General features: G+C 42.7%; 1 protein-coding gene across 3 annotated transcripts; it reads right to left on the reverse strand.

Moving 5' to 3' along the window:
* Positions 1-2,139: 2,139 nt before the first annotated feature.
* Positions 2,140-26,640, reverse strand: SIRT5 (sirtuin 5). Of its 3 annotated transcripts, XM_061592834.1 has the most exons (10): positions 26,457-26,640; positions 24,316-24,372; positions 23,850-23,986; positions 17,639-17,772; positions 8,014-8,239; positions 6,599-6,686; positions 4,573-4,626; positions 4,280-4,397; positions 3,551-3,666; positions 2,140-3,217 (listed from the first exon to the last, which is right to left on the reverse strand). In XM_061592834.1, the coding sequence occupies exons 3-10, from the start codon at positions 23,962-23,964 to the stop codon at positions 3,142-3,144; spliced, it is 927 nt and encodes a 308-aa protein (XP_061448818.1). In that variant the 5' UTR covers positions 23,965-23,986; positions 24,316-24,372; positions 26,457-26,640; the 3' UTR covers positions 2,140-3,141. The 3 variants fall into 3 exon arrangements, with proteins under 3 accessions (XP_061448818.1, XP_061448799.1, XP_061448810.1); XM_061592815.1 differs by lacking the exon at positions 24,316-24,372; XM_061592826.1 differs by lacking the exons at positions 24,316-24,372; positions 26,457-26,640 and adding an exon at positions 26,241-26,449.
* Positions 26,641-26,658: the final 18 nt, after the last annotated feature.

A 26,658-nucleotide genomic window follows, 5' to 3' on the forward strand; every position in this document is an offset into this window, starting at 1 on the left:
GGTCATCGATTCATAGGGTCGCCATAAGTCGTAATCGACTTGAAGGCACATAACAACAATAGTTTAGTCTCTTTTGTGAAGAACGTAGACACACTTTCCCCATATTCCTAGGGCACAAGCAAGGTGTCTATGCAATAGCAAGTGGTCAATTTCTGATCCACTGCCAAGATTCTGAAATCCAGAAAGTAAATTGCACTTAGGGATCAGGCTAAGGTTCTCATCCTTAGATGCAGGCAAAAAGCTTTTGTTGCATTTTAATGATTTAACAGAGCATGGAAAAATCTTGTATCAGAACGCCATCTGATGCATGTTTACTCTTAAATTCCATAGTATTCATTTAGGTTTACTCCTAGGTAAGCATGTAGAATGCAGGCTAAATAGCTCATTCTAAAAGGCACCCACAATTTCTTAAATGTGATTGTTCTGAGGTTTGTTGGAAATCACCAGCGCTTGTAACCAGAAACCTGAATCAGTGTGTGTGTGTGTGGGAAATAGACGGAAAGCAACCTTTTCTTCTTAGATTCCTTCTTGAGTAACTACTTAAGTTTTTTCTTCACTTTACTTCCTTCTTCCTTTCAAATCAGTAAGAGGCTGAAAACACACTAGTTGCCATATCAAAGCATTTCTGTTAGCCACACCTGGGGAACAGATTGATCTACCACTCAAAATCTCTTTGAAGCTTGATTTTAAAAAAAACAAGACTCAAGCTGCTTCCACCAGGTTTCACATTAAAAGGGGGCAGGGTTTCACTAGCATTATGTGCCTGTTTTCAGAAGAGAGAAATGAAGACATACTGGAACCAGCAGAACAGTGACTGTGATTCTACCCAGAGATGTCTGAGTATAAGCCTCATAGTTCTACAGTGGCCACATGTATGTCTAGTCAGAATGACTTTTTCCCCCAGTAGTAATGAACCTCACATTTATTATTTCAGCCCAGTCTTACCAGACTATTTCTTCACTCTTCTGCTATATATATCAAATTCCAGTACGATTAAGGGTGGTGTACATCTTTCTGAACTTAACTGGCATTAGTAATTCATATGTAAGGCTGACTCCTTCCACATTCTGCCAGTCCAAGCCCTACTACCTTCCCCTTCTAAGGCCATTTGTTTACATGAACAAAAAAGCGCATTGGCCAAAGCTGACATAAAAAGTTTGTGAAAGGTCTCTTCCCTCTCCATTCAAAACAGGATTTTGGATATACAGATTTCCAAATTATCCAAAGCTTATTTGAATTATGTAACATACAAGTTTTAAGTCCCAGAATCCAACAGTGCTTACTCCTAAATTAGTAGACCTAACAGTATAGCTAAGTGTCCTTTTAACTACTACCTAGAAAGCTTAATTCAGCTTCTAGTGAGGAAAGCTGCATGTACTGCAATTTTCCCCACTATGAAAACAGGAAAATGTTTAAGTACGATTGTTATTTTATTTAAATCTGTCTAAATTATACTTTGGCAATGCCCAAGCCTAAAGCATCCAAGTAAATACTGATAGCTTGTATTATTAAGCATGGATGTTCCTATTAATGTGGGTTGTCCTTTATTTATGCTAATTAGTTCAAATTGACCTAGTCTGCACATAATGGTAGCCAAACCATGGCTTAACACAAATGAACAAACGTGAGGGTTCCCACAGAGAAGATTGTGGCACTTTGCTCCTCCTCTGGTCTTGCCGCCACCATGGTTTGGTTTAGTGTTATGTCCAAACCCAGACTGTTGATTTATCTCACTTCAGACAAACCACATACAGTAAGTCATACAATAAACCTTAGCTACAACTTATGGTTGGTCTGAAGCAAGGTAAACCACCAGCCTGCATTTGGACATAATCAAACCCTGGCTTAGCTCACAGCAGCAGGAGCAGAAGAGGAGCAAAGTGATCACAATCTTCTCTCTCGGGATCTTCAATGTTGTACATTCGCATGAAGTCATGGTCTGGCTCAGCTTTACATGTGAAGTGGGCTTTTGTCTGCTTTTGGGAACGGATTGGGGGATGAAAAATTCAAAAGCAGTTATCACTAGTATGGGTCATTAAGCAACTGAGGAAGGTGCCAAACTTTCCCCCCAGCTTCATATTCCTTCCAGACCTAGAAATATGTTCTCTTTGCCTATGAAAAAGCTTCTTACAATTAACATACAATTACAATGATAATATATGTGAATTACACTGATCATTCCAAAATTCTATATTACATACTAGAATTAAATTACAAAATGGAAACTGCAGTGCCATATTGTAATCAAAATGTTGGCACTTTTGTTTCACAGTAACTCAACACTGAGCTCCATTCCATTTCCCAATTACTTAAGTTTTATCATAGTTGAGAGCAGGTATAAAGATTAGTGTGATATCTACTGCAGCACTAACCTTATAATGAGATCTGCCAATACATCTTTGTGTTTTGATAAGGAAAAGAGTTTTGGAACAATACAGACAAAGCATCCATTTAAGGTTATTTCAGTGCCTTAGAACAGTAGACAAAATAATTAGAAGACTAATAAAATAAGCCCACAAATACATTCTTACAAGTCCAAGAGTGAAAAGAAGCATGTATACTTTGTACATCGGTGCTGTTGCCCGTGTGCCTTCAATTGCTTTCTCATGCTAATAACCACAGAGAAACATATACCATCTTGGAAGCTGAACCTTTTTAGAGGGGTATGCTATCTCATGAAAAAGACACCTTGTTTTATTGTTTTCCTAGAAAAATACTGAGCGTAGGCTATATTAAAAGCTGTCATTTGCCCCATTTGCTTACTCTTAATTTTCCCCCCAGAATTTTACAGTTGGTTTAGAAAATTATTTTGTGAATCTCGTAGTCACAAAGCGTACAGTCCTGGTGAAGTCTACCCTCATTTATGATCCACCAAATGTGTAAGCTAAAACTTCAAAGCACAAATGTTATCTTGCCACCACTTTTGACAAAAATGTAGTGGCTTGTCCAATGTCCCTGTCCATGATAACTCCTTTCCTTTGCTCATTCTTGTAATCAATTGGAAAAGCATTATTTATTTTCTTCAGCATCATCCTTAGAGTGGACTGCAGGCAAGGTGTTTTATACAAGTCCCAAGTTCCTCTTACGTTTGCACCCTGCTGACTGTAGCAACTATTTTTCCTCTGTGTTTCTGATGAATGTTCATGAGATTATCTCAGTTTCATGGCGAGCAAGTGCTGGGGGCAGTGTGGTACCACAGGAACCTGGGAAATGAAATCTGAAACAGAAGATTATTCAAATTATATAAAGCATTTCATCAAATAATATAAATGTTCTTTGGCAAATACTTCAAACCCTTAACCCTAAACCAAAACAAACATACTGTCAAGGCATTGCTAGAATTTTGCCCACTCCCCCATTCCATAAGCCAGTAAATCATCTACTTTTATTTGTTATACCACTTATTTCTATAGTGTTAAAGACACTTATGGTCAAATCTGTAGATCAGGCTGCAAGGGAGAAAATGGCACTATCTCTCCTGGCAAACATTTTAAAGTCTGATAATAATGCAATCTAACTGCCCTAGTAATGAATAGTATTAGGGTGTTACCTGAACCTATCTGTGGCTGGAGTGCTTTGCATGTTGAATTCTGCAACAGCCACTCCTCTGGCAGATACCTGGGGAGCAAACATAGCAGCAGGATATACGATAGAAGAGGTTCCAACCTGAGAAAGAGAGAAGACAACACAATGATTAACAAGCAGTAACCTAGCTACCCACAACTTTGACTTGGTGGAGATACCACTTTTTCCATCCAGAGATTGGGAGTGCCTTACAGGCTCATCCTCACTTTTCAACATTATAATACAGCTTGAGGACTGCGCTGATCTTTAACCAGGGTTTGTAACCAACTACAGACTCTGGTTTAAAACTAATTATGATTATCCTTACATTGCTGCAGACATATCTGGTTGGATCCAATGATAGTGCAGTCCTCAAGCTGTACTTAAGTCATGCTTAAATTGTAACAGCAGCCTCAGTGCAATGGGACTTCACGTTAATAGGTAACATTTTCTTTTATAATTACCACAAGCATCAAACCTGCTGAAGCTTGTTCTAACAAAATTAATGCTTTAAAAAGCTCTGATCATTAGCTGATAATATTTGAGCAATCAGTTGCTCAATCAGTTGTTATGTCAATATAGTGAAACTTCATGTCTAATGTTACATTTCACAGTTACCTTCAAGCATCTTTTCCTGGAAAACGTAGCTGTTATCAAGTTATATGACCTGAAGAATTAAAGACAAAAACACAAAGTAAATGTAAAAAGCACTTACCACCAAACACAGATCACAAATCTCAAGTTCTTTTTCAACCTCTGTAAGAATATCAGAATCCAAAGTTTCTCCAAACCACACAACATGTGGGCGCAAGAGGCCATTACAGTCTTTGCACCTGCAAAGAAAAATTAGGGAGATATACATTGAAGCAAAGCTAGAAAGAAAGTAAATCAATTAAAAATCTTCAGTTAGTTTACTATAAACTTTGTTGCAATTATAACACATTCAGTGATAGAGCATCTGTTTTGCATGTATCCAGTTTTTGTATGGTACAACAGCTCAACACTCACCGAGGGAGATCTTCTACAGGAATCCTGCTATCTTCAGCATCTCGATCTGGAGCACTAAAAGTGCAATTAAACAAAAAATGTGAACATTGCAAGTGTAAAAAAAGAAAAGAAATCAAATATATTAAAATCAGCATCATGTCTTATGTTCACCCTCATATAAATGAGACTTCTAGCTTTAGATCAGCCTTTCCCAACCAGTGTGCCTCCAGATGTTGTTGGACCACAACGCCAGCATTGCCAATGGTCACGAAAGATGGGAATTGTGGTCCAAAAACATCTGGAGGCACACTGGTTGGGAAAGGCTGCTTTAGATCAACAGTCCACTGGCCTAATTAGGCCTGGCAGGGGTCCTAATTTGGCCTGCAAGGCAGTTTTCCACAAGTTACACCCACCCACTCCATCATGTATTTTATTTATTTAAATAATGTATAGACTGCACTTTCATAAAAATACAGCAAGGCAGGATACAGCATAAAAAATTACAAATAAAAACATCAGTAAAAACATCAATAAATACTGGCTGGTAAAAAGATATCCACATTGCAAAGGCCTGTCTGAATAACTCAGGTTTTAGAAGTTGTCTAAAAGAAGGCAGGAATGATTCCTGCCCATCCTTTACTGGAAGGGAGTTCCACAGGGCAGGGCCTGCCACACTGAAGACTCAGTCCCTAGTAAAGACCAAACTAACCTCAGGTGTGTGAGGAACCACAAGAAGTGTCCCTGCAGAGGATCTCAGTGATCAAGGCAGAGCGTAAGGAATCAGTCCTTATGCTCCATCTCAGAGAGTTAAGGTACTTCTGACCCAAGTTGTTTAGGGCTTTGTGAATTAACACAAGAACCTTGAACCTGGCCTGGTAACAAACTGGCAACCAGTGCAGCTCTCTCAGGAAAGAAGTTACATGTTGCCATTAACCTGCTCCTGTGAACAGTCAAGCCACTACATTCTGCACAAGCTGCAGCTTATGGATTAGATACAAGCGCAGCCCCATATACAGCACGTTACAGTAGCCAAATCTTCAGGCAACAGCTGCGAAAGAACAATCTTGAATCTTAAAATGGACTTTCAGTTGTTCCCTAGCAAGCAGGGCTTGTATTCAGCACCTTTTAAATTTGGCTCCAAATGCAAGCCCGACTGGGATGGATTCTATTGGGAGCCCCCAATTGGAAGTGGTTTCTCCAGAAAGCAAGACAACACTGATCAGGGTAACTTCAAGCTTCACTGGGATTGGCTTCACTATGGAGTTTCGCCAATCTCTTCCAAAAGCAGGGACAGAGCCAATCAGCAGTGATTTCAGTTCCTACATTGGCTACACCAGAAACACCAGATCTGAAGTTTTGATCGGGAACTCTAGAGCATGGTCTATTCCTTCCAAAAGCCACTGTTCGGCAGTGACTTTAACTCAAGCTGCACTGCAAATGAAAACTGGTCACCTGATATATGGTGATACTAGGTGATTGACAGGTGGGCAGCACTGCCTATCTGTCAAAGTGGCCTTCTAGAGGCAGCCTATGGATCATTTCCTGATGAAAGCCTGAGTGAAGCAGCTGCAACTACTTTAGAGTTTTAAAGTACCAGACAAAATAGTTTTATGTGAAGTGAAGACATATATTTGGCAGTTTCTATGTAATAAAAAAGTTTGTTGTTTTTCTGTTGTCCAGTAATTTTTTTAAAAAAAGAAATCTGTAACTTTTCAAATGTCCTATAGAATGAACAGGAGTAAAAAAAATTAGTAAACTCTGAAGAAATATGTTTTCAAGGTTTTTTAGGCTATATAAACTCTTATCAGAGGGATCTGGACTGGTATGAGAGGCTGCTCTGCTCATACACACAAGCTTTTAATCTCCATCTTCAAGCGGCACCCTACCCCACCAGCAGAAAAAAATCTTCTCAAGTTTGAAGGCCCCTCTGGCTCAATGCCCTAGAAAGTATGCAATATCTCACCCACTCTATGGTCACCTAATCTACTTAGGAGAAAATGTTGGAGCCAACAAACACAAACTAAATATCACAGCATAGATAGATTACCCTTTCCCAGCCAAAGCAGGACAAATTGGACTGTTGTGATTTGCTGTCACATTTCCACAACTGGTACATCGGGTTTTGAATAAGCTACCTGTAAAGTAACAATCCCATATTACAATTTTAAACCTGGACATCGCAATTGATAATACAGAACTGCTTACACATCATACCAGCAGTATGATTCTAACGTATTTTATAAGAACCGAAAACTACCTAAATCAGCACTTCTACCCTGGAATAATATTATACAGCATTTACTGGTGAAATAATGTACTGGCTGGCCATCTGTTGAAACATTTAATCAACACAGGCACTACAAAAATACAAACCCAAATAAATAAAAGATCATAGTTAAATAATTTTCAAAATATCCCAAAGTACTATTGGTGCCACTGAATACAAGTTATACACGCACAAATTGTATAATTTGCAAAACATAGTTAATACCAGATTATTTAGTGCACCTAGGTTTCCAGACTCTACATTTCCCCTTCCTATGGAGTCCCTTGAACGGCTCCCAACTTTCAAGGACAGCTCAGGGTGAGATAAGAAGCTTCAAGGGGAAAGGAAAGCATCTCAACATACCTGTACATATATGAAAGGCTGTGTACGACCCTCTGGATCCTGATTTGTTTAATAATGTCATTCTTATCCCTTTATGATCATTCCTAATATGCCTTTCAAGGCTGATTTACACATTATACAGGAAATCCTCAAGTAGATTTCACAATATTTTCTTTTTTAATGAAATGCAAGACCCTCCGTGGTGCAGGGTGGTAAGCGGCGGTAATGCAGCCGAAGCTCTGCTCACGGCCGGAGTTCGATTTCAACAGAAGGAGGAAGTCGAATCTCCGGTAAAAGGGGTCGAGGTCCACTCAGCCTTCCATCCATCCGTGGTCGGTAAAATGAGTACCCGGCATATGCTGGGGGGTAAAGAAAGGCCAGGGAAGGAACTGGCAATCCCACCCCATATATACGGTCTGCCTAGTAAACGTCGCAAGACGTCACCCTAAGAGTCAGAAACGACTCGCACTATAAGTGCAGGGACACCTTTACCTTAATGAAATGCAGCCATACCTTTGCCAATTTGATTAAAGCAGCAATGGTGGGGGGGGGGATGTTTAATTCTTTTCTCCATGTCATTTACCTATCAAAATCCCCTCCTGTGCTTTTAACCCAGGAAAGGAAAAACAGAGGTACAGCTCTCCCTCTAAACATATTTGCCCTTTGCCTTCAAATTATAATTACACGTTCCATTTTGATCATGCCTTCAATGAAATTTGAGGGAGGAAAATGTCCCATCATATTTAATTCCCAGGTCTTTACTGATGTGCATTTTTTATGGTTCGAAATACCAGAACACCTGTATAAAGGATAGTTGAATGAATTATCTATAATACCTTACTGTGGGTTCTCACCGTGAATTTCTAAGAGGTGCTTTGTTCCTGCTTTTCTGTGGAGCTCATCAATGTTCTGTGTAATGACCACAACACTCCTGCCTTGCTTGCTCAGCCTGGCCTCACACTCCGCTATGGCAATGTGTGCTGGATTTGGATGTTTACTCATCATAAGCTCCCTACGGTAATGGTAGAATTCCCACACTCTAGAGGGATTCCGTGCAAAAGCCTCTGGAGTAGCTAGTTCCTGTGGGGGCAAGGGAGGAATAATTTGTTGCTTTGTTGATAAAAATAATGTCCATATCCGATTATAAAGCCTCACATTTTTTGTAAGCAGCTGTAAGAGCACAAAAACTGGTATTTACATAATGCATTTTAGTGTGTTCAGTGCTTCGTTATTGGAGTAATCTGATCACGTTAAGTCTTTTATTTGTTTTATATCAGATCATAACAAAGCAGAATTTTATTAAACAATATAAAACACAAGCTCACAACACAACTGAAAATTGAGAAGCCAATTAACAGGGCAATCAAACAATACAGAATTTAGATCAGAGAGTCTCCATAACATTAAAATGCATTTAGCTTCACAAAATCCTTTCCAATTTTTCTGACTGCTACTGCAAAGATAACCACTTTGTACAATAACTACTTTGTCTTTTATCTCAAAACCTTGCTACTATTTTGTAACATTTTGGTTGGCCCTGATAAAGTTATTGCCCAACTGTGCTTTCTGGAGTATTTTCTTATGGATAAATAAAGTTACCTTTACTTGCCTTGGTTATTTGGAGCAATACTTCCAACTATGCTGTAAGCAAGATATAAATCTAATAAATAAATAATAAAATAAGAGCAATATTTCCCTTCATATGGCAAATGAAGGAACCAAGCTGAGAGATATCGGCTTGTCTAATATAAGGGCAGTTTGTGAATTCATGGCTGATATGAGATTTGAATAGGGATAACATGCCTCACATGCTTAACCACTATACTACTCTCATCCATGAATTCCTTCCTTTGTTGTTATGAAATAAATCCTATTATTGGAAACAGTTAATATATTAAGTATGAATGTCAGTAACTCTAAATCAAGAGAGTATCAGCAAAAGTCCTAGACAGGTCAAAATAAACACCTTAATCAGGGCATTCCCTGCATTGCAATGAAAGGCTTAGAAAAGTGACTAATCTTGGAAAAGGTAAAACAGTCTAGCTATCTGTGTCCCAAAAATGGGGGGGAGGGGAGATAGATGTATTGATGCACTATAACCAAACACACAGTGTTGCTTAAATATTTGCTACTTAATCACTATAGCCTAAACATGAAAGGTAGGTCTAGAGAATTGAACTAACCATGTTAATATTTGCTGCAAATGTGCAATGTTGCACAATGTTCCAGTCTGGAATTGTACTTCTAGCTTTTGCCCTCATGTATTGATTGATGTGATCAGCAAGTCTATCTTGCTAGGAGTTAATGACTTTGTGGAAAGATGGAATTTTTTTGGACGTTTGGAATTCTTAGCATGGCATCGAAGACTAGAAAGGTATTTGTTTATGTGACTGCTTGATTATGATATAACAGATTTTTATTAATGCAACACAAAATAGTGCTGGAAGATGAGACCCCCAGGTCAGAAGGCACTCACCGAGCTACTGGGGAAGAACAAAGGACAAGTACAAGTAGTGCTGTGACTAATGACGCAGCTGGGTCAAAGTCGAAAGGAAGCCCAGAGGCTGATGCGCACAGATGCAAAAGGAGAGTCCGGAGTTGTACGGCACACACAAGAGGAACATGGAACGTGAGAAGCATGAATCAGGGAAAGTTAGAAATTGTCAAGCAAAAAATGGCATGTATCAACATTACAATACTTGGCGTGAGTGAATTAAAATGGATGGGAATGGGACATTTTCAATCAGGCAACTACAAAATATTTTATGCAGGAAATGAGAAATTAAGAAGAAATGGGGTTGCTTTAATAGAGAAAAGCAATTAGGAGCTACAACACAAGGTCTGAGCGAGTGATATCAATGAGATTAAACGGGAAACCTATTAACATAACCATCATCCAAGTCTATGCTCTGACGGCAAACGCAGAAAAAGAGGAATTGGAGAGATTTTATGCAGAAGTACAGGAAAAAAATTGATCACACACCAAAACAAGATGTTCTGATAATCATGGGGGACTGGAATGCAAAAGTAGGGAACAGAGAAGAACTAGGAATTGTGGGGAAATGGGGCTTAGGAGACAGAAATGAAGCAGGAGAAAGACTTATTGAATTCTGTGAAGCCAATAATTTGTTTCTTGCGAACACTTTTTTTTGAGCAACTGAAAAGACAACTGTACTCATGGACATCACCCAATGGTCAATATAGGAATCAAATTGATTATATAACTGGTAGCAGAAGATGGAAAAGTTCCATACTTTCTGCAAAAACAAGACCAGGAGCAGACTGCGGTACAGATCATGAACTGGTCGTATCGAAAATCAGAGTAAAGCTAAAGAAGAACAACAAAGCAATCATAATGCCAAAATACAATTTAAATAACACCCCAGAAGCATATAAAGATCAAATAAGGAACAGGTTTGAGGCTTTAAACTTAGTTGACAGAGAACCAGAAGAATTATAGATTGAAGTCAGAAACATTATCAGGGAAGAATGCAAAAAGACCTCTAGTTAAAAAGAGAGAAAGACCTCAAAGGATGACTGAAGAAACTCTTAAAATGGTTAAAGACAGAAGAAAAGCAAGGGAGACAAAAACAGTCAGAACCCTAAATGCAATAATACAACAACTAGTACGTAGGGACAAAGAGAACTATTACAATAGTTATTGTATAGATATAGAAGCGAACAACAAGTAGAACAAGAGCCCTATCTATTTCAAAAGATTAGAGAAATTACAGGGACATTTAAATCAAGAGTAGGGATGACAAATAATCAACAAGGGAACACACTCACTAAACAAGATAAAATAAAAGGAAGTTGGAAGCAATACACTGAAGAACTCTATAAAAGAGATGCAAGGATGACAGATTCATTCACGGAGGAACCATATGATGAAGAACCAGAAATTTCAGAATGTGAGGTGAAAGCTGCTCTTAAAATACTTGGAAGAAACAAATCACCAGGAACAGATGGCATACCAACAGAGTTTCTACAAGTTACTAAGATGAATCTATCCAAATTTTGACAAATATTTGTCAACTAATATGGAAAATAAAACAATGGCCCACAGACTGGAAGTGTTCAATATACATCCCAATTCCAAAGAAAAGGGATACCAGGGAATGCAGTAATTATTTAACTATTGCCTTAATATCCCATGCAAGTAAAGTAATGCTCACGATTCTTCAACAAAGGCTCTTACCATATATGGAGCGAGAAATGCCAGACGTCCAAGCTGGATTTAGAAAGGGAAGAGGCACCAGAGACCATATCACAAACATACGTTGGATAATGGAACGGAGCAAGGAATTTCAGAAGAAAATCATCCTGTGCTTTATAGAATACAGCAAAGCCTTTGATTGCGTATATAATGAAAAACTAGGGAATGCTTTAAAAGAAATGGAGGTGCCACAGCATCTGATTGTCCTGATGCACAAGCTATATTCTGGACAAGCGGCTACTGTAAGGGCAGAATATGAAGAAACCTACTGGTGTCCCATCAGAAAGGATGTGAGACAGGGGTGTATTTTATCACCCTATTTGTTTAATCTATATGCAGAATGTATCATACGGAAAGTGGGATTGGACCAAGACGAAGGAGATGTGAAAATTGGAAGGAGAAATATCAGTAAGATATATAGATGATACCATACTAATAGCAGAAACTAGCAATGATTTGAAAAGAATGCTGATGAAAGTTAAAGACAAAAGCAGGACTACAGCTGAACATCAAGAAGACTAAAGTAATGACAACAGAAGATTTATGTAACTTTACAGTTGACAATGAGGACATTGAACTTGTCAAGGATTATCAATACCTTGGCACAGTCATTAACCAAAATGGAGACAATAGTCAAGAAACTGGAAGAAGGCTAGGAATGGCGAGGGCAGCTATGAGAAAACTAGAAAAGGTCCTTAAATGCAAAGCTGCATCACTGAACACTAAAGTCAGGCTCATTCAGATCATGGTATTCCTGATCTCTATGTATGGATATGAAAGCTGGTCAGTGAAAAAGGTGGGTAAGAGAAAAAACATCTGAAATGTGGTGTTGGAAGAGAGCTTTGTGGATACTATGGGTGTTAGAACAAATTAAACCAGAATTGTCACTAGAAGCTAAAATGATGAAACTGAGGTTATCATACTTTGGACACATCATGAGAAGACATGATTCACTAGAAAAGACAATAACACTGGGAAAAACAGAAGGGAGTAGAAAAAGAAATAGGCCAAACAAGAGATGGATTGATTCCATAAAGAAAGCCACAGACCTGAACTTGCAAGATCTGAACAGCACAGTTTATGCTGTCAGGGCGTCCTGAGGAGCAGACATGTTCGCCAAGTGCTCCGCCGTTAACTGCTGTTTATCTAATTTATGTTACTCCCTGGCCTCCCTGGTCTTCAGCTTGAGAAGGATTTGAGTACAGCAAGTCTAATTTATTTGCATTTTGACATGTTTGCTTATCTGCTTGCTTGTTGAACCTCGCTGCAGTAGTTGGGAGATATTCTAGCTGAAGAACTGCAGCTGGAGGAACTCAGAGGCCTGAACACTATAAGGGAGATAAGGACGCCGGCAACAGCACCAGTAACAGCAATAGTAATAGCTAAGTAAGCTAAGTAAGCTAAAAACAGCTGGTGGAGAGCTAACATCTTTTATAATGTTTTTAGAACGCTGTAGTGGGAAGAGCTGTGCCTAAGAGTAAACTGGGCAGAGGCATAGCAGAGCTATGCTAAAAGCAGTGTCGTGTATGCAAAACAGCGTTAACAGAGGGGGAGAGAAGGAGATGCCATTGAGTTACTAGTAATAACGGCAATAAGTGTCCAGTAACAACAGTAACTCTGTTACTGTAACTCAAGCTCTGTTTGAGAGTGTGCTGGGCAGAGGAAAGTTAAACATCTCTCCAGAACACCACAGTCGGAAGAGATGCCGCTGAGTGTTCAGAAACAACAGTAATAACAACAACAACATCAGTACTATAACAGTAATGCTGTTATAGCAGAGGAAGTCCTTTAAAAGGAAGGAGTCAAGTTATTAAGTTATCACCAGGACACAAAGGAAAACTGTTGGTTCTGACATAGTGAGACCCACCACAAACGTGAAGAAGACTGTATTCCACGCCACCCCACGATTACCCCCCCCAGTGCCTCATGATCCCTGCAAGGTATGGATCAATATCAGTAGAAAAGGAGGACTATAGACGCTTTGTTGGAGGCTGCAGGAGGAAGAAGAAGAGGTTGGGGTGCTCTGTTGTTGCTGCCTGGACTTGGCTTTTCCATCGGGTTTCCCTGCTTTTTGCAGGACTAGGATCATGACCTGAATTAGCTGTTTTGCTTACTTGCTATCCAGCCATTTTATTTTGAGGTTTTTTTTAATTTGTTTGATACTTACCTGTCGGTTGTAGGGTGTTGGTTTTAAGACTATAGTCTTGCCTGCTGTTAAGGAAGGATGTGTTTTCAATATAAGTGGGTAGGGTAGGGGAACCAGGGGGCTGCCATTCATGTTTGGAGGGCAGAGGGAGATACGGAGTGGGGAGACAGTTATGTCATCGGGAGAGATGGAAGCGTAATAGGGTGTTGGTTGCCCCCAAACTGTCTCCCCAATCAAATAGTCTGGACAGCTGTGGTGACAGTTCCCCTGCGTTGAAAATGCTGCTTGTGAATGCCAGGTCGGTGAATGGTAAAACAACGGCCATTCAGGTTTTGATCCTGGATGAGCATGCTGACTTGGCTTGTATCACGGAGACCTGGTTTGATGAAGCTGGGGGGGTTAATCTCTCCCACCTTTGCCCGCCAGGTTTCTCCGTGCAACAGCAGGCGAGACCTGGGGGACAGGGAGGTAGAGTTGGAGTGATCTATCGTGATACCATCTCCCTGACCAGGTGCCCTCTCCCACAGTCTTCAGGGTTCGAATGTGTATATTTGAAGTTGGGTGGCTGGGACAGAATAGGGATTCTGTTGGTGTACCGCCCACCCCGCTGCTCAACAGTCTCCCTTCCTGAGCTAGCCAGGGTGGTCTCGGGGTTGGTGTTGGAGTCCCCACGGCTTGTGGTATTGGGTGACTTCAACATCCATGCTGAGACCACTCTGTCAGGAGTGGCTCAGGACTTCATGGCCTCCATGACAACCATGGGTCTGTCTCAAGTATTATCTGGCCCCACTCATGCTGCTGGCCACACTTTGGACCTTGTTTTCTGTGCGGGTTGGGATGATGGTGATCTTGGTGTGGAGGAACTCTCTGTAGTACCGTTGTCATGGACAGATCACTACCTGGTTGGGTTTAGACTCACTGGGACTCAGAACCTCTGCAGGGGTGGGGGACCGATTAGGATGGTCCGCCCCAGGAGGCTGATGGATCCAGACGGTTTCCTGATGGCTCTTGGGGATTTTCCTGTCACCTTGGCAGGCGATTATGTTGAAGCCCTGGTTGACCTCTGGAATGGGGAAATGGCCAGGACGGTGGACACGATCGCCCCGGAGCGTCCCCTCTCACGGAGTGGAGCCAAACCAGCTCCTTGGTTTACCTGGGAGCTGGCGGCAATGAAACGAATAAGACGGGGACTAGAGCGACGTTAACGGAAGACTCGGAACGAGTCTGACCGAACACGGGCTAGAGCCTATTTGAAGGCCTACTCCGTGGCAGTGCGGGCAAAGAAGAAACTTTTCTTTTCTGCCACCATTGCGTCTGCCGGGAGCCATCCAGAGGAGCTGTTTCGAGTGGTCAGGGGTCTTTTACATTCAGGCCCCCGAGAGGGTAATATAGACCACTCAACAGCCCGCTGTCAAGAATTTGCACGGCACTTTGCAGATAAAGTCGCTCAGATTCGCTCCGACTTGGACGCTAAAATTGATACAGTCTCAAGGGATGTAACTTTGGCTCCTGCTTGTCCAATAACAATGGATTCTTTTCAATTTGTACAGCCCGAGGATGTGGACAAGATCCTTGGAGAGGTGAGAGCCACCACATGTTTGCTAGACCCTTGCCCTTCCTGGCTCATTAAGAGTGCCAGAGGGGGACTGGCCAACTGGGTGAGGGGAGTGGTAAATGCCTCTTTACAACAAGGCAGAATTCCAACGTGCCTAAAAGAAGCAGTTGTAAGACCTTTGCTGAAAAAGCCCTCCCTGGATCCCTCTATAATGGGTAATTATCGGCCTGTCTCCAACATTCCATTTCTGGGTAAGGTAATAGAGCGTGTGGTGGCTGCCCAACTTCAGAAATTCTTGGATGAAACGGATTATCTTGACCCATTCCAGTCTGGTTTCAGGCCCGGCTACGGGACAGAGACGGCTTTGGTTGCCTTGGTGGATGACCTATGCAGAGAGCTGGACAGGGGGAGTGTGTCCCTGTTGGTTCTACTGGACCTCTCAGCGGCTTTCGATACCATCGACCATGGTATCCTTCTGGACCACCTTGCCGGGATGGGACTTGGGGGCACTGTGTTGCAGTGGCTCGGCTCCTTCCTGGAGCGACGAACCCAGAAGGTGGTGCTGGGGGATTCCTGTTCGACTCCTTGGCTGTTGACATATGGGGTCCCTCAGGGCTCAGTTTTGTCCCCCATGTTAAGTTAACATCTACATGAAACCACTGGGTGAGGTTGTCTGGGGGTTTGGGGTTCGGTGTCATCAGTACGCAGATGACACCCAACTCTATTTCTCCTTTCCACCTAAAGCCAAGGAAGCTGTCCTGGTCCTGAACCGGTGCCTGGCATCAGTGATGGACTGGATGAGGGCAAACAAACTGAAATTTCGTCAGTCGAAAGGCAAATCAGGGAATAGGGATTCAGCCTGTGCTGGATGGGGTTACACTCCCCCTGAAGACACAGGTTCGCAGTTTGGGTGTGCTCCTGGACTCAGCTTTGAACTTGGAGCCCCAGGTCTCTGCAGTGGCCAGGAGTGCTTTTGCCCAGGCCAGCTGCGCCCGTTCCTGGAGACGCCTGATTTGACTACAGTGATGCATGCCTTAGTTACATCCCATTTAGATTACTGTAACGCGCTCTACGTGGGGCTGCCTTTGAAGACTGTTCGGAAAATTAAACTGGTACAAAGAGCTGCAGCCAGAGTGCTAACTGGGGCTGGTTACAGGGACCATTCAACCCCCTTGTTATGACAGCTCCACTGGCTGCCAGTTTGTTTCCGGTCACAATTCAAAGTGCTGGTTTTGACCTATAAAGCTCTATACAGCCTAGGTCCAAGCTATTTGTCAGACTGTATCTCCCCATATGAACCTGCCCGAGCGTTGAGATCCTCAGGAGAGGCCCTTCTCTCAGTCCCAACACCTTCGCAAGCACGATTGGTGGGGACGCAAGATAGGGCCTTCTCGGTGGCTGCCCCCAGGTTCTGGAACTCTCTTCCTAGGGAAGCATGAATGGCCCCTTCCTCGCTATCCTTCCATCAGCAGGCAAAGACTTTTTTATTCTGACAGGCTTTTGGACTAGAAGATGTTTAAGATAGGGCCTCATAAGGTCTGTTGTATTGTTCTATGGTCCTATTCTTAATGTTTTAAATTGTCTTAGTACCTTAAGTGTATGTTTCATGGTTTTAATGTCGCGAATAGTTTAATTCTATTTTAATTGTATATTTTTGTATGTTTTTTTACCTATGTGTAGTTTTTATTTCTAAGCTGCCCTCAGTTCCAGTTTTGGAAAAAGGGCAGGGTAAAAATAAAGATTCATTCATTCATAATTTATAACAGATGCTCTTGGAGGTCACTGATTCATAGGGTCGCCATAAGTCGTAATCGACTTGAAGGCACATAACAACATCAAGGTGTAGTGGTGATAGTATCAGATTAGGACCTGAGAGGGTTCAAATCCTTCTGTTATGAAGCTCACTGGTGATCTTGGGTCAGTCGCTGGCCACATTCACACATAACTCAGGTTACCAGTTGCTCCCACTTTGTTTCTCATAGTCTTTTTAGTTCAGCGTGGCATGGCAGCTAAACCAATGGCTTAGTACATCATCTGGACCCAGGGTCATGATTAAGCTATCTATTTGTTATTCACAACCTGCAGTCAAGGTTTATTCTTGGCTATAGCTCATGCTGAAGGAGAGCAGAACTTATCTGTCCGCCTGGGTTCAAATGACATGCTAAGCCAAACTTTGCCTTAGCTGCTACACCAAGCTAAAAGGACCAGAGAGGAACAAAGCAGGCAAGAGCGCCTCTCCAGGAGTCAGCACACATGTACAGTTTTGGTGAACCATAGTTTGGCTTATCATGTTGTGTGAACCAGACCAATATCTCTCAGCCTCACCTACCTCACAGGGTTGCTGTGAGAATGAAATGAGGAGGGGAGACCCATATACATCATCTTGAGCTCCTTGGTGGAAAGGCAGATATAAATGCTATAATAAATAAACAAACTTATGTTCTTGCATTCCTTGAAAGCTATTAGAGCTGCAGTCCTATGCCTAACATGTTTAGGATTAGACTGTAAGGATGTTAAGTAACAGTATTTAGCATGCTGAAAATATAGACAAACAGTACACACCTGAGCTTGCCATTTCCTCCAATAGCCCCCTGAACCTCGGAAGGTTGGAACACCACTCTCTGCACTGACACCAGCTCCTGTAACAATAGCTATATGTTTTGCTTTAGCAAATACTTCTCGAAAATCAGCCATATCTTGAAAAAAAGGAAAAGGGAAAGGGAAAAAAGTCGGATTTGTTGACTTTTTAAAAGGCACATTTTAAACATATACAAAGCTATTTTGATTTGAAAGTAGGAAACCAAAACTGAAACTCCTTCTTAACTGTAAAAATTTCTGGACTGGATGGCCCTGGGCAAATCAGCCTCTCTGAGCCTAATCAGTTTTGCCTGTGTTTTAATTTTATCTCGTAAAGAATTGGAAGATATGTTTGACACAAAATTATGTTTGCATGTTGACCCTACAAACATTTACAGTAGGGCCTCACTCATACGGCAGGTTAGGTTCCAGACCCCCTCAGAAAAGCGAAAACCACCAAAGAATGGAACATACCCCATCCAGAAAGAGTGTGAGTGAGCAAAGCCTGCTGCTGCACCTGCGCTCCAGCTGTAACGAGTGATCAGCTGTAGCACAGGGAGCTTCAGGGGCTTCGATCAACTGTATCATGGGGAACTCCAGCCGCCACACTCCAGCTGACAGAGCTTGGCCCCTGAAGCTCCCCGCGCTACAGCTGATAGCGCCACCACTCCTGGAGGAGGAGAACAAGGGGCTGGAGGATGGGGCTTGCGTCATATTAGCGGAACACTGAAAAGCAGGGCCCTACTGTATGTATTCGGTAAATGCTAAAATATTGTTTTATTAAGAACACTGCAATGCATGAATAATTGTATTCACCCTACAATTTGGTAAATGCTAAAATATTGTTTTATTAAGAACACTGCAATGCATGAATAATTGTATTCACCCTACAATTTGGTAAATGCTAAAATATTGTTTTATTAAGAACACTGCAATGCATGAATAATTTCATTCACCCTACAATTTGGTAGTATGCACACTGTTGCAACTAATTTAGTATACACACTATTGATTTGTACAAGTTATTGATTGATTGATTTGATTTATATTCCACCCTTCCTCCTAGCAGGAGCCCAGGGCGGCAAACAAAAGCACTAAAAACACTTTAAAGATCATAAAAACAGACTTTAAAATACATTAATACAAAACATCTTTAAAAACATTTTTTTAAAGCTTACAAGACATCTTAAAAAAACGGTTAAAAACATATTGTTTTTTAAAAAAGGTTTAAAAACATATTAAAAAGCAATTCCAACGCAGACACAGACTGGGATAAGGTATCAACTTAAAAAGCTTGTTGAAGGAGGAAGGTCTTCAATAGCCACCAAAAAGATAACAGAGATGGTGCCTGTCTAATATTTAAGGGTAGGGAATTCCACAAGGTAAGTGCTGCCACACTAAAGGTCCGTTTTGTATGTTGTGCAGAATGGATCTCCTGATAAGATGGTATCTGCAGGAGGCCCTCACCTGCAGAACGCAGTAATCGACTGGGTATATAAGGGATAAGACGGTCTTTCAGGTATCCTGGTCCAAAGCTGTATAGGGCTTTGTACACCAAAACTAGCACCTTGAACTTGGCCCAGTAGCAAATGGGCAGCCAGTGCAATCCTTTTAGGAGTGGGGTGACATTTTGGCGATACCCTGCCCCAGCGAGCAGTCTCACTGCCACATTTTACACCAGCTGCATCTTCCGGGTCAACCTCAAGGGCAGCCACACATACAGCGCATTACAGTAATCCTCCCTGGAGGTTACCAGTGCATGGACAACAGTGGTTGGGCTATCCTTGTCCAGAAAGGGCAGTAGCTGTCTTACCAGCTGAAGCTAGTAAAAGGCATTCCTCGCCACTGAGGTCACCTGGGCCTCTAGTGACAAAGATGGATCCAGGAGCACCCCAGACTAAGGATCTGCTCTTTCAGAGGAAGTACAACCCTATCCAAATCAGGCAACTGACCAATTATCCAAACTCAGGAACCACCAACCCACAGTGCCTCTGTCTTGCTAGGATTCAGACTCAGTTTACTGGCCCTCATCCAGCCCACTATCGAGTCCAGGCAGCGGTCCAGGGCTTGCACGGCCTCTCCCAATTCAAATGTTACAGAGAAATAGAGCTGGGTATCGTCAGCATACTGCTGACAGCTTGCCCCAAATCTCCTGATGGCTTCACTCCCAAGGGCTTCATATAAAACAGCATGGGGGACAAGATGGTACCCTGCAGCACCCCACAGCACAATTGCCAGGGAGCCGAAAGACAATCACGCAATACTATTCTCTGAAACAAACTTGGAGATAGGATCGGAACTGCTGTAAAACAGTGTCTCCAATATCCATCTCACCAAGTCAGCCCAGAAGGATACCATGGTCAATGGCATCAAAAGCCACTGAGAGATCAAGTAAGAACAACAGGGTTGCACTCCCCCTGTGCTTTTCCCGATAAAGGTCATCCATCAGGGCCACCAAGGCCGATTCAGTCCCATAACCAGGCCTGAACCCAGACTGGAATGGGTCAAGATAATCTGTTTCATCCAAGAGTACTTGCAATTGCTGCGCCACAGCCCTCTCAATCACCTTCCCTAAGAAGGGGGTATTTGTGACCAGTGAGTAATTGTCGCAGACCAATGGGTAAAGGGTGTGCTTTTTCAGGAGTGGCGGTATCACTGCCTTTTTCAGGGCAGCTGGAACCACTCCCTCCTGCAATGATGCTTTGACCACACCCTGGATCCACTCGGTCAAACCCCCTCGGCAAGCTTTAATAAGCCAAGAAGGGCAAGGGTCTAGAGGACAAGTTGCTGGCCGCATCATCGCAAGCACCTTGTCTGTGTCATCAGGCTGCATCAACTGAAACTGTTCCCAAGAAGTTGCAGCAGATGTTGCACTGGACACCTCATTGGGGACTAAGTAGATGTGGATGGGGCATCAAGACTGCTATGGAGACCAGCAATTTTATCCTCAAATCACTTAAAAACAATTCACAGTGGGCCTCCGAAGGGTCTAAAACTCCATTTCCTGGAGTTGATGTCAACAGACCCCTGACAATACGGAAAAGCTCCACCGGATGGCTACTTGGGGATGCAATGGTGGCAGAGAAGTGGGCCTTCTTCGCCACCCTCATCGCTGCACAGTAGGCACAGTTATGATGTTTTACTCGTGCCCAATCAGCCTCACAGAAATTCTTTCGCCACTTGCACTCTAGCTGTCAGCCAGCTTGCTTCATTGCCCTTAACTCACTGGTGTACCAAGGTGCAAACTAGGCTCCACAATGCCGGACAGGGCGCTTGGGGGCAACCGTGACAACAGCCTGACATGCCTTGTTGTTCCACAGTGTGACAAGGGCTTCAACAGGGTCACCTGCTCTATCTACTGGGAACTCCCCCAGGGCATTCAGGAATCCAATGGATTCCATTAGTCTCTGGGAGTGGACCATCTTAATCTATCCACCACCTCTGCTGGGATCGGAGCCGTAAGTCTAAATTTCACCAGGAAGTGGTCTGACCATGACAATGGGGTGACATCCACCCCTCATCACCAGACCACCCCTTCCTCCCTCTGGAGCAAAAACCAAATCAAGGGTGAGCCCTTCCTTATGTGTTGGGCCAGTGACAACTTGAGACAGCCCCATTGTCATGGAGACCATGAAGTCCCGAGCCAGAACACTACAGGCAGCCTTAGCATGGACATTGAAATCACCCAGGACTATCATTCTGGGCTCCTCCAATACCACAGCCGAGATGGCCTCCACCAGCTCAGTCAGAGAAGCTGCTGGGTAGCAGGGTGGACGGTACACCAGCAGCAACTCTAGTTTATTTATTTATTTATTTGATTTATATCCCACCCTTCCTCCCAGCAGGAGCCTAGTTTACTGTCTCCTTGGCCCAACACCAGGTGCAGGCCCTCACAGCCAGCTCCAAGATGAGTGGTTTCCTGGTGACAGAGATGGATGTACTGTAGACCACAGCAACTCCTCCCACCCGTCCTTGCAGCCTGTGCTGGTGCTGCACCAAGTATCAAGGTGGGCAAAGCTGGGTCAGATGAACTCCTCTCAGCTCACCCACCCAGGTCTCGGTCATGCACACCAAATCGGCACTTTTATCCACAATCAAATCATGGATGAGTGTGGTCTCATTGTGTACCGATCTGGTGTTAAACACCAGATGCAGACCAGTGGGCACAGCAGATGAGCAATGAGGATCCCATCCATGAGAGGTGTGGCAGCAAGCAACAAGACAGCTTTGCCCTCGTCTTCTATGGTAATTCACCACCTCCCCATGGCTACACTTCCCTCTACCTGTGATCACTGAAATTGGGGTGGCATCACCCATGTCCCTCCTTACTAAGACTCCTCCTAAACACCTGATATGGACCCAACAAGAGCCCACCAACAAAACCTACTTGAACCAATTATCCCAATAGGCCTCTGCGAGAATTAAGAACAGTCAGACCCAACTCAATATTTTTCACACAGGGCACATCTACTCCCCCTCTGTCTCACACTCAGGGAGGGCCAGCCTTCTGCCAATTACAGACTCTCACTCTGAAGACATCTGGTGACTTTCTCCTATCATTCAGTTCACTGCACAGGCTTTCACCCTGCGCAGGAACTACACATGAGCCATACACCCTCTCCACTACCCATCTCCTCCAGATTGGTTAGGGAAAAAAAGAAAGAGATAGAAGAGTGTAGTGCCCTCGCCCTTGGGGCTCCCCAAGGGGCGACCATCTTTGGTGTTACCCCCTCAGTGGCGACCCCACCAGTGGCAGACGTGCCACCCAAGAGCAGCTGGGCTTTTATGCCTCCTGACCCAGCCAAGAGCTGATGCAAAAGGCTGCGCCATTAACTGCAGCCTCTCTCTGGAGCCAGGGTCAGGCAGGGGGTCCCAGTTCTTGCAGCACTTATGAGGGACGTCAGCTGTCTCGAGGGACAGCAACCCAGAGAAGCAAGCAGCAGATGCTCAGATACTCACTCACAGGACAGGTCTTCTTTAGTCCAAGTGCTGCAGCTGTTCCCCAGTTAGCCAGTTCATGTTTAAAAACCGAATAAAATATAATGCGTACTTTGCATTTAAGAGGCCCCAGTTAAGGGATCTTAGATAGCAGAACAAGAAAGTGCTGAGAAATAAGACCTGACCTGCTGATATTCCAAACTGAAGTACCTGGCTACACAGACCATTGGCTGAACACAATAGAAGACAGCTCCGCATTTTCTTTATAGTATTTATTTTTTTTTAAAAAAAGTTTAAAAAATGAAGTCAATTGCATGGATCCAAGTATTGTAACCAATTTATTCTAACTATTTACTGTACAATCAGCTATGCCCTTCTGGGGCACAAGTTTATTTATTTATTTATATTAAATTTTTATCCTGCCCTTCTTCCCAAAGGAGCCCAGGGTGGCAAATATCAGTGTTAAAACAGTTCAATTTAAAATAAAAATTTAAAAACCATCAAAAACGTTTAAAAACAATTTAAAACATTTTTTTGAAAAAAACCATCATACCCCCTCATAGTTACTATAGCCTGTTGGAGCTTTTCCTATTACAATGCATTTCAAATTCATTATTAATTATCGCACAATCCAGCACAATTTGAAGGAAATCAGCAGATTATGCTGAACTATAAAAACAAGACCATCCTTAAAAGGATTTTGAAATAAAGAATTAGCTCATACATTGACTTCTCATACATTGAAAAAATTACCTGCCTCAAAAATGACATTTTTCCTGCACTACTATCCTGGTGCCTTCTATCAGGAAGACATGAGGAATACAAACATTCTCCTTCCACCCCTTTTTATTTTTTAATCCAGCTGGGTACTGAAACCAGAAGTAAGCCCAGCTGCGGGGAAGCATTTGTGAGGGAGAAGCAGCTGGCCCAGGAGGAGCTGGCACTCTTTTCTCCCTCTAAGTTTCCCCTACATTCACATTTACCAAGATGATATGCAGTTCTGCTCTTAAAACAGGAAGACGGATAGAAAATGTCTCCTTATGAAGGTGATGCATCAACAAAGCTACATTTTACAAAATGTAATAGCAATTTGTCTGCACCAACAGTGATTCTTAAAGCCTAAGTGATTCAAATGGAAGGTTTCAATTTTTTAAGATTTCAAGATTCGTTCTCTACACAAGGAACAAAAAGAACCAGTTTGCAGACACCTTATTAAGTGGGAACACACACACACCCAATGGGGAGGATCTAAACTTACTTGAACTAGGTCGAGCCATTTCAAAGCAGGTCCTCTGTTTCTTGGAAGAAGCAGGTTTTAGTCCACAATATACTTGAGAAACCAACCTTCTCACGGTAAAGTGGAAAAGATTCATCAGGATCACTGTACAGTCCTAACTGGGGTGAGAAAAGTTAAATGGAAAAATGTGAACATATTTGACAATTCTAGAGCCAGTCCACAGGGAAATGAAGTATCTTAATCAAGCTGAGTTATCTAGGACTCCTCCTCCATTGTGGTTGGTGTCCTGCTCCCTCACTGGCCTGTTTAAGGACTTTCCACTGTGTTCAAAAAGAGATAGCTATCAGCATAACACACTTTAGGATAACAACCAGAGAGAAGAGAGATTCTAGCACACAAGGACAGCATGAGAAGTGGAATACCAACACTCATGGTACTGCAAACTTCTAAAGAGTTAAAACAAGAAGAAAGAAGGCCATCTACCTACCTGTGTGTCTGTTATTAGGTGCAATAGCTGGTAAGGGAGAGAGCATGGGACTTTGACCTACAGACCACAAACATAGGGTAGAGACACACTTACTGTTCTGCCGGTTCCAGTACATCTCCACCCCTCTTTTCTGAAAAAGGGGGCACACGACGCTAGTCAACCCCTACCCCTTTTTACTGTAGAACCTGGTGGGATCAGCTTGAGTGCATTTTTTTTAATTCACTTCAAAGAGATTTCACAACTGATCGGCAGATCAACCTGTTCTCCCTCCAGGTGTGGCCAATGGAAGTGCTTTGCTGTAGGTGACTAGTGTTTTCAAAGCCATGGTTTAGCAGAGGGACTCTTTGTCCTTTAATATGGCAGAATTAAGTTATAATATTTAACATTTTATCTTCCAGCTGGGTTTGAATTAAATGACGTTTATGAGATTCTCATACATTTCTGACAAAACAAATACCTGTATGTATTTATGTTCTTTTTAATATTATGTGAAAATTTATTGGGGCTATTAAAATCTCCTTTGTAAACAAAGATTCTCCTTAGTCCTAAATTCCCTGTGTGAGCAATGTTTAAAACTAGATAGCCCCTTTCAACTCATCTATATTTTCCATCCAGATTTGCTACCTTGCACAGAAATTTGGGGGCACCCTGCAATTTACCCATCCTGTCTCTCACGCACAAACCCTACCAAGCTTTGCAACCTGATTTTCCCCTACCCCAAGAGTCAGGTGCCAGATTCTTGAAAACTTTGTCTATTGTTTGAAAGTAAGCAGTGGGGTTTTTTGTGTGTGTGATGGAGTTCATCGGCACCATTAATTATTTTGCTGCCCATTATGTGCTGCAACTCACAGCACTTTTATCAAGGTATGAGTGCTGGCACCTCATTATTATTTTTTACCAAAAAAGCACTGAATGTAATATTGCTATACACTGATTTATATATGCTGCTAGAACATTTTAAAAACAATAGGTTGAGCTGTTTAGGTCCTCCTAGGCTCATGGTAAATGGCTCAAAACAAACTCTGAAGGAATGTGTATGCTTGTACAGAGATCCCCAAATGAGAGGCTACAAGGATAGCAATAGATTTAGAATGCTAGTTTGCAAATCACCTACTGGGCTCCTAACTGGGAAGAAGGGTGGGATATAAAATTAATTAATATATTAATAATAATAATAAATCACAAATGAAAACAGCCACAAAATATTTATCTCACATCTCACTCACCAGGATTTTTGGCATCCCTCTCAATACATTACTAAGTACTGAACCCTTTTAAAAGCAGCATGGTTGCATTCAAAAAACCGTTTGTTTCAGATTAGGATCCAAGAACAATGTGTAGGGGTAGGGAGGGCGGCAGAGGAGAGGGCATATTCTAGAGATACACGATGCCACCATCTTACTGAAGCTAAGTAAGCCTGAATCTACTTACTACCTGCAAACCACTTGTGTTCTTTGGAATAATGGCAGGATGTAAAAAATAAAACTACTAAAAATGAAAAGGAAGGAGGGGGAGGAAAGCAATATCGAGAGGTGCATATGCGCACCAGTATGCTAAGCTCTGACCCTGGACCTCAGACATTTGCTGAAATCATATCACAACTGACTACATGGGGTTGAGAACAATCCATTTTGTGCCAGCGTGTTTCCTTTGCTGTAAAACAGAACTAACAGTCACGGAGGCTGCAAAGACAAGCCCATAAAACGTTTTTCGCAGAAATATAAACGCCCCTCTTAAAATTAGTATGTATACAGGTGAAGAAATCAAGGAGTTTTTCTGATGCAAAATTGAGAGGGGGGAGAGAAAAGCACCATGCCTTTTATTACAGCAACTTATCAGCGAAAGAGAACGATTCCGCAAACCGAGAAAAGCAAAAAGGCCGGGACAGACAGAAACTCCCTTCCCTCCCCACATCCCCTATGTACCTTCGAGTGTTCTCTGTGAATGGGAAATTGGGGTGAAGAAACTATTTCATTGCCCTGAAGCTTGGTAAGGAACGAGCCTGGCCGTTTTCCCCAGCCCACCGACCCACCAAGTGAGTTGGCCGGTAGAAGCAGCTGAGAAACGACTCTCGGGGCCCCTGGCGCTCTCGGCCGCAAGCCCCCCTCCGCCCCCTCAAAGCAGCCGCGACCTCTACTCACCACCCCCACCGTCTCCAGCTGTACGCCTAGTCAGGCCCCGCCCCCGCCAGGCCGAGCCGCAGGAACAGGAGCGACGAAAACAAGCAGGCGCGAAGGGAGGAAGGCGGGCCCAACCACTGGAGCGGCCTCCGACAGGCGCGAGTGGAGGCCCTGCGTGAAGTGCGGCACGTCGCCTTCTCCCTGTTTTCCATATTTGGGCGCC

The sequence above is a fragment of the Rhineura floridana genome, chromosome 1 (genome assembly GCF_030035675.1).
Source record: "Rhineura floridana isolate rRhiFlo1 chromosome 1, rRhiFlo1.hap2, whole genome shotgun sequence".
In the NCBI taxonomy this organism is placed as follows: Eukaryota; Metazoa; Chordata; class Lepidosauria; order Squamata; family Rhineuridae; genus Rhineura; species Rhineura floridana.

Bases quoted from the DNA above. Each gene is read 5' to 3' on its own strand.
- SIRT5 (XM_061592815.1), bottom strand. From the start codon at position 23,964: ATGAATCTTTTCCACTTTACCGTGAGAAGGTTGGTTTCTCAAGTATAT. The intron at 4,627-6,598 runs GTAATCTATCTA...TTGCACTTTTAG, and splicing joins CCTGCTTTGGCTGGGAAAGG to TGCTCCAGATCGAGATGCTG. The intron at 3,218-3,550 runs GTAACACCCTAA...CTTCTGTTTCAG, and splicing joins CCAGCCACAGATAGGTTCAG to ATTTCATTTCCCAGGTTCCT.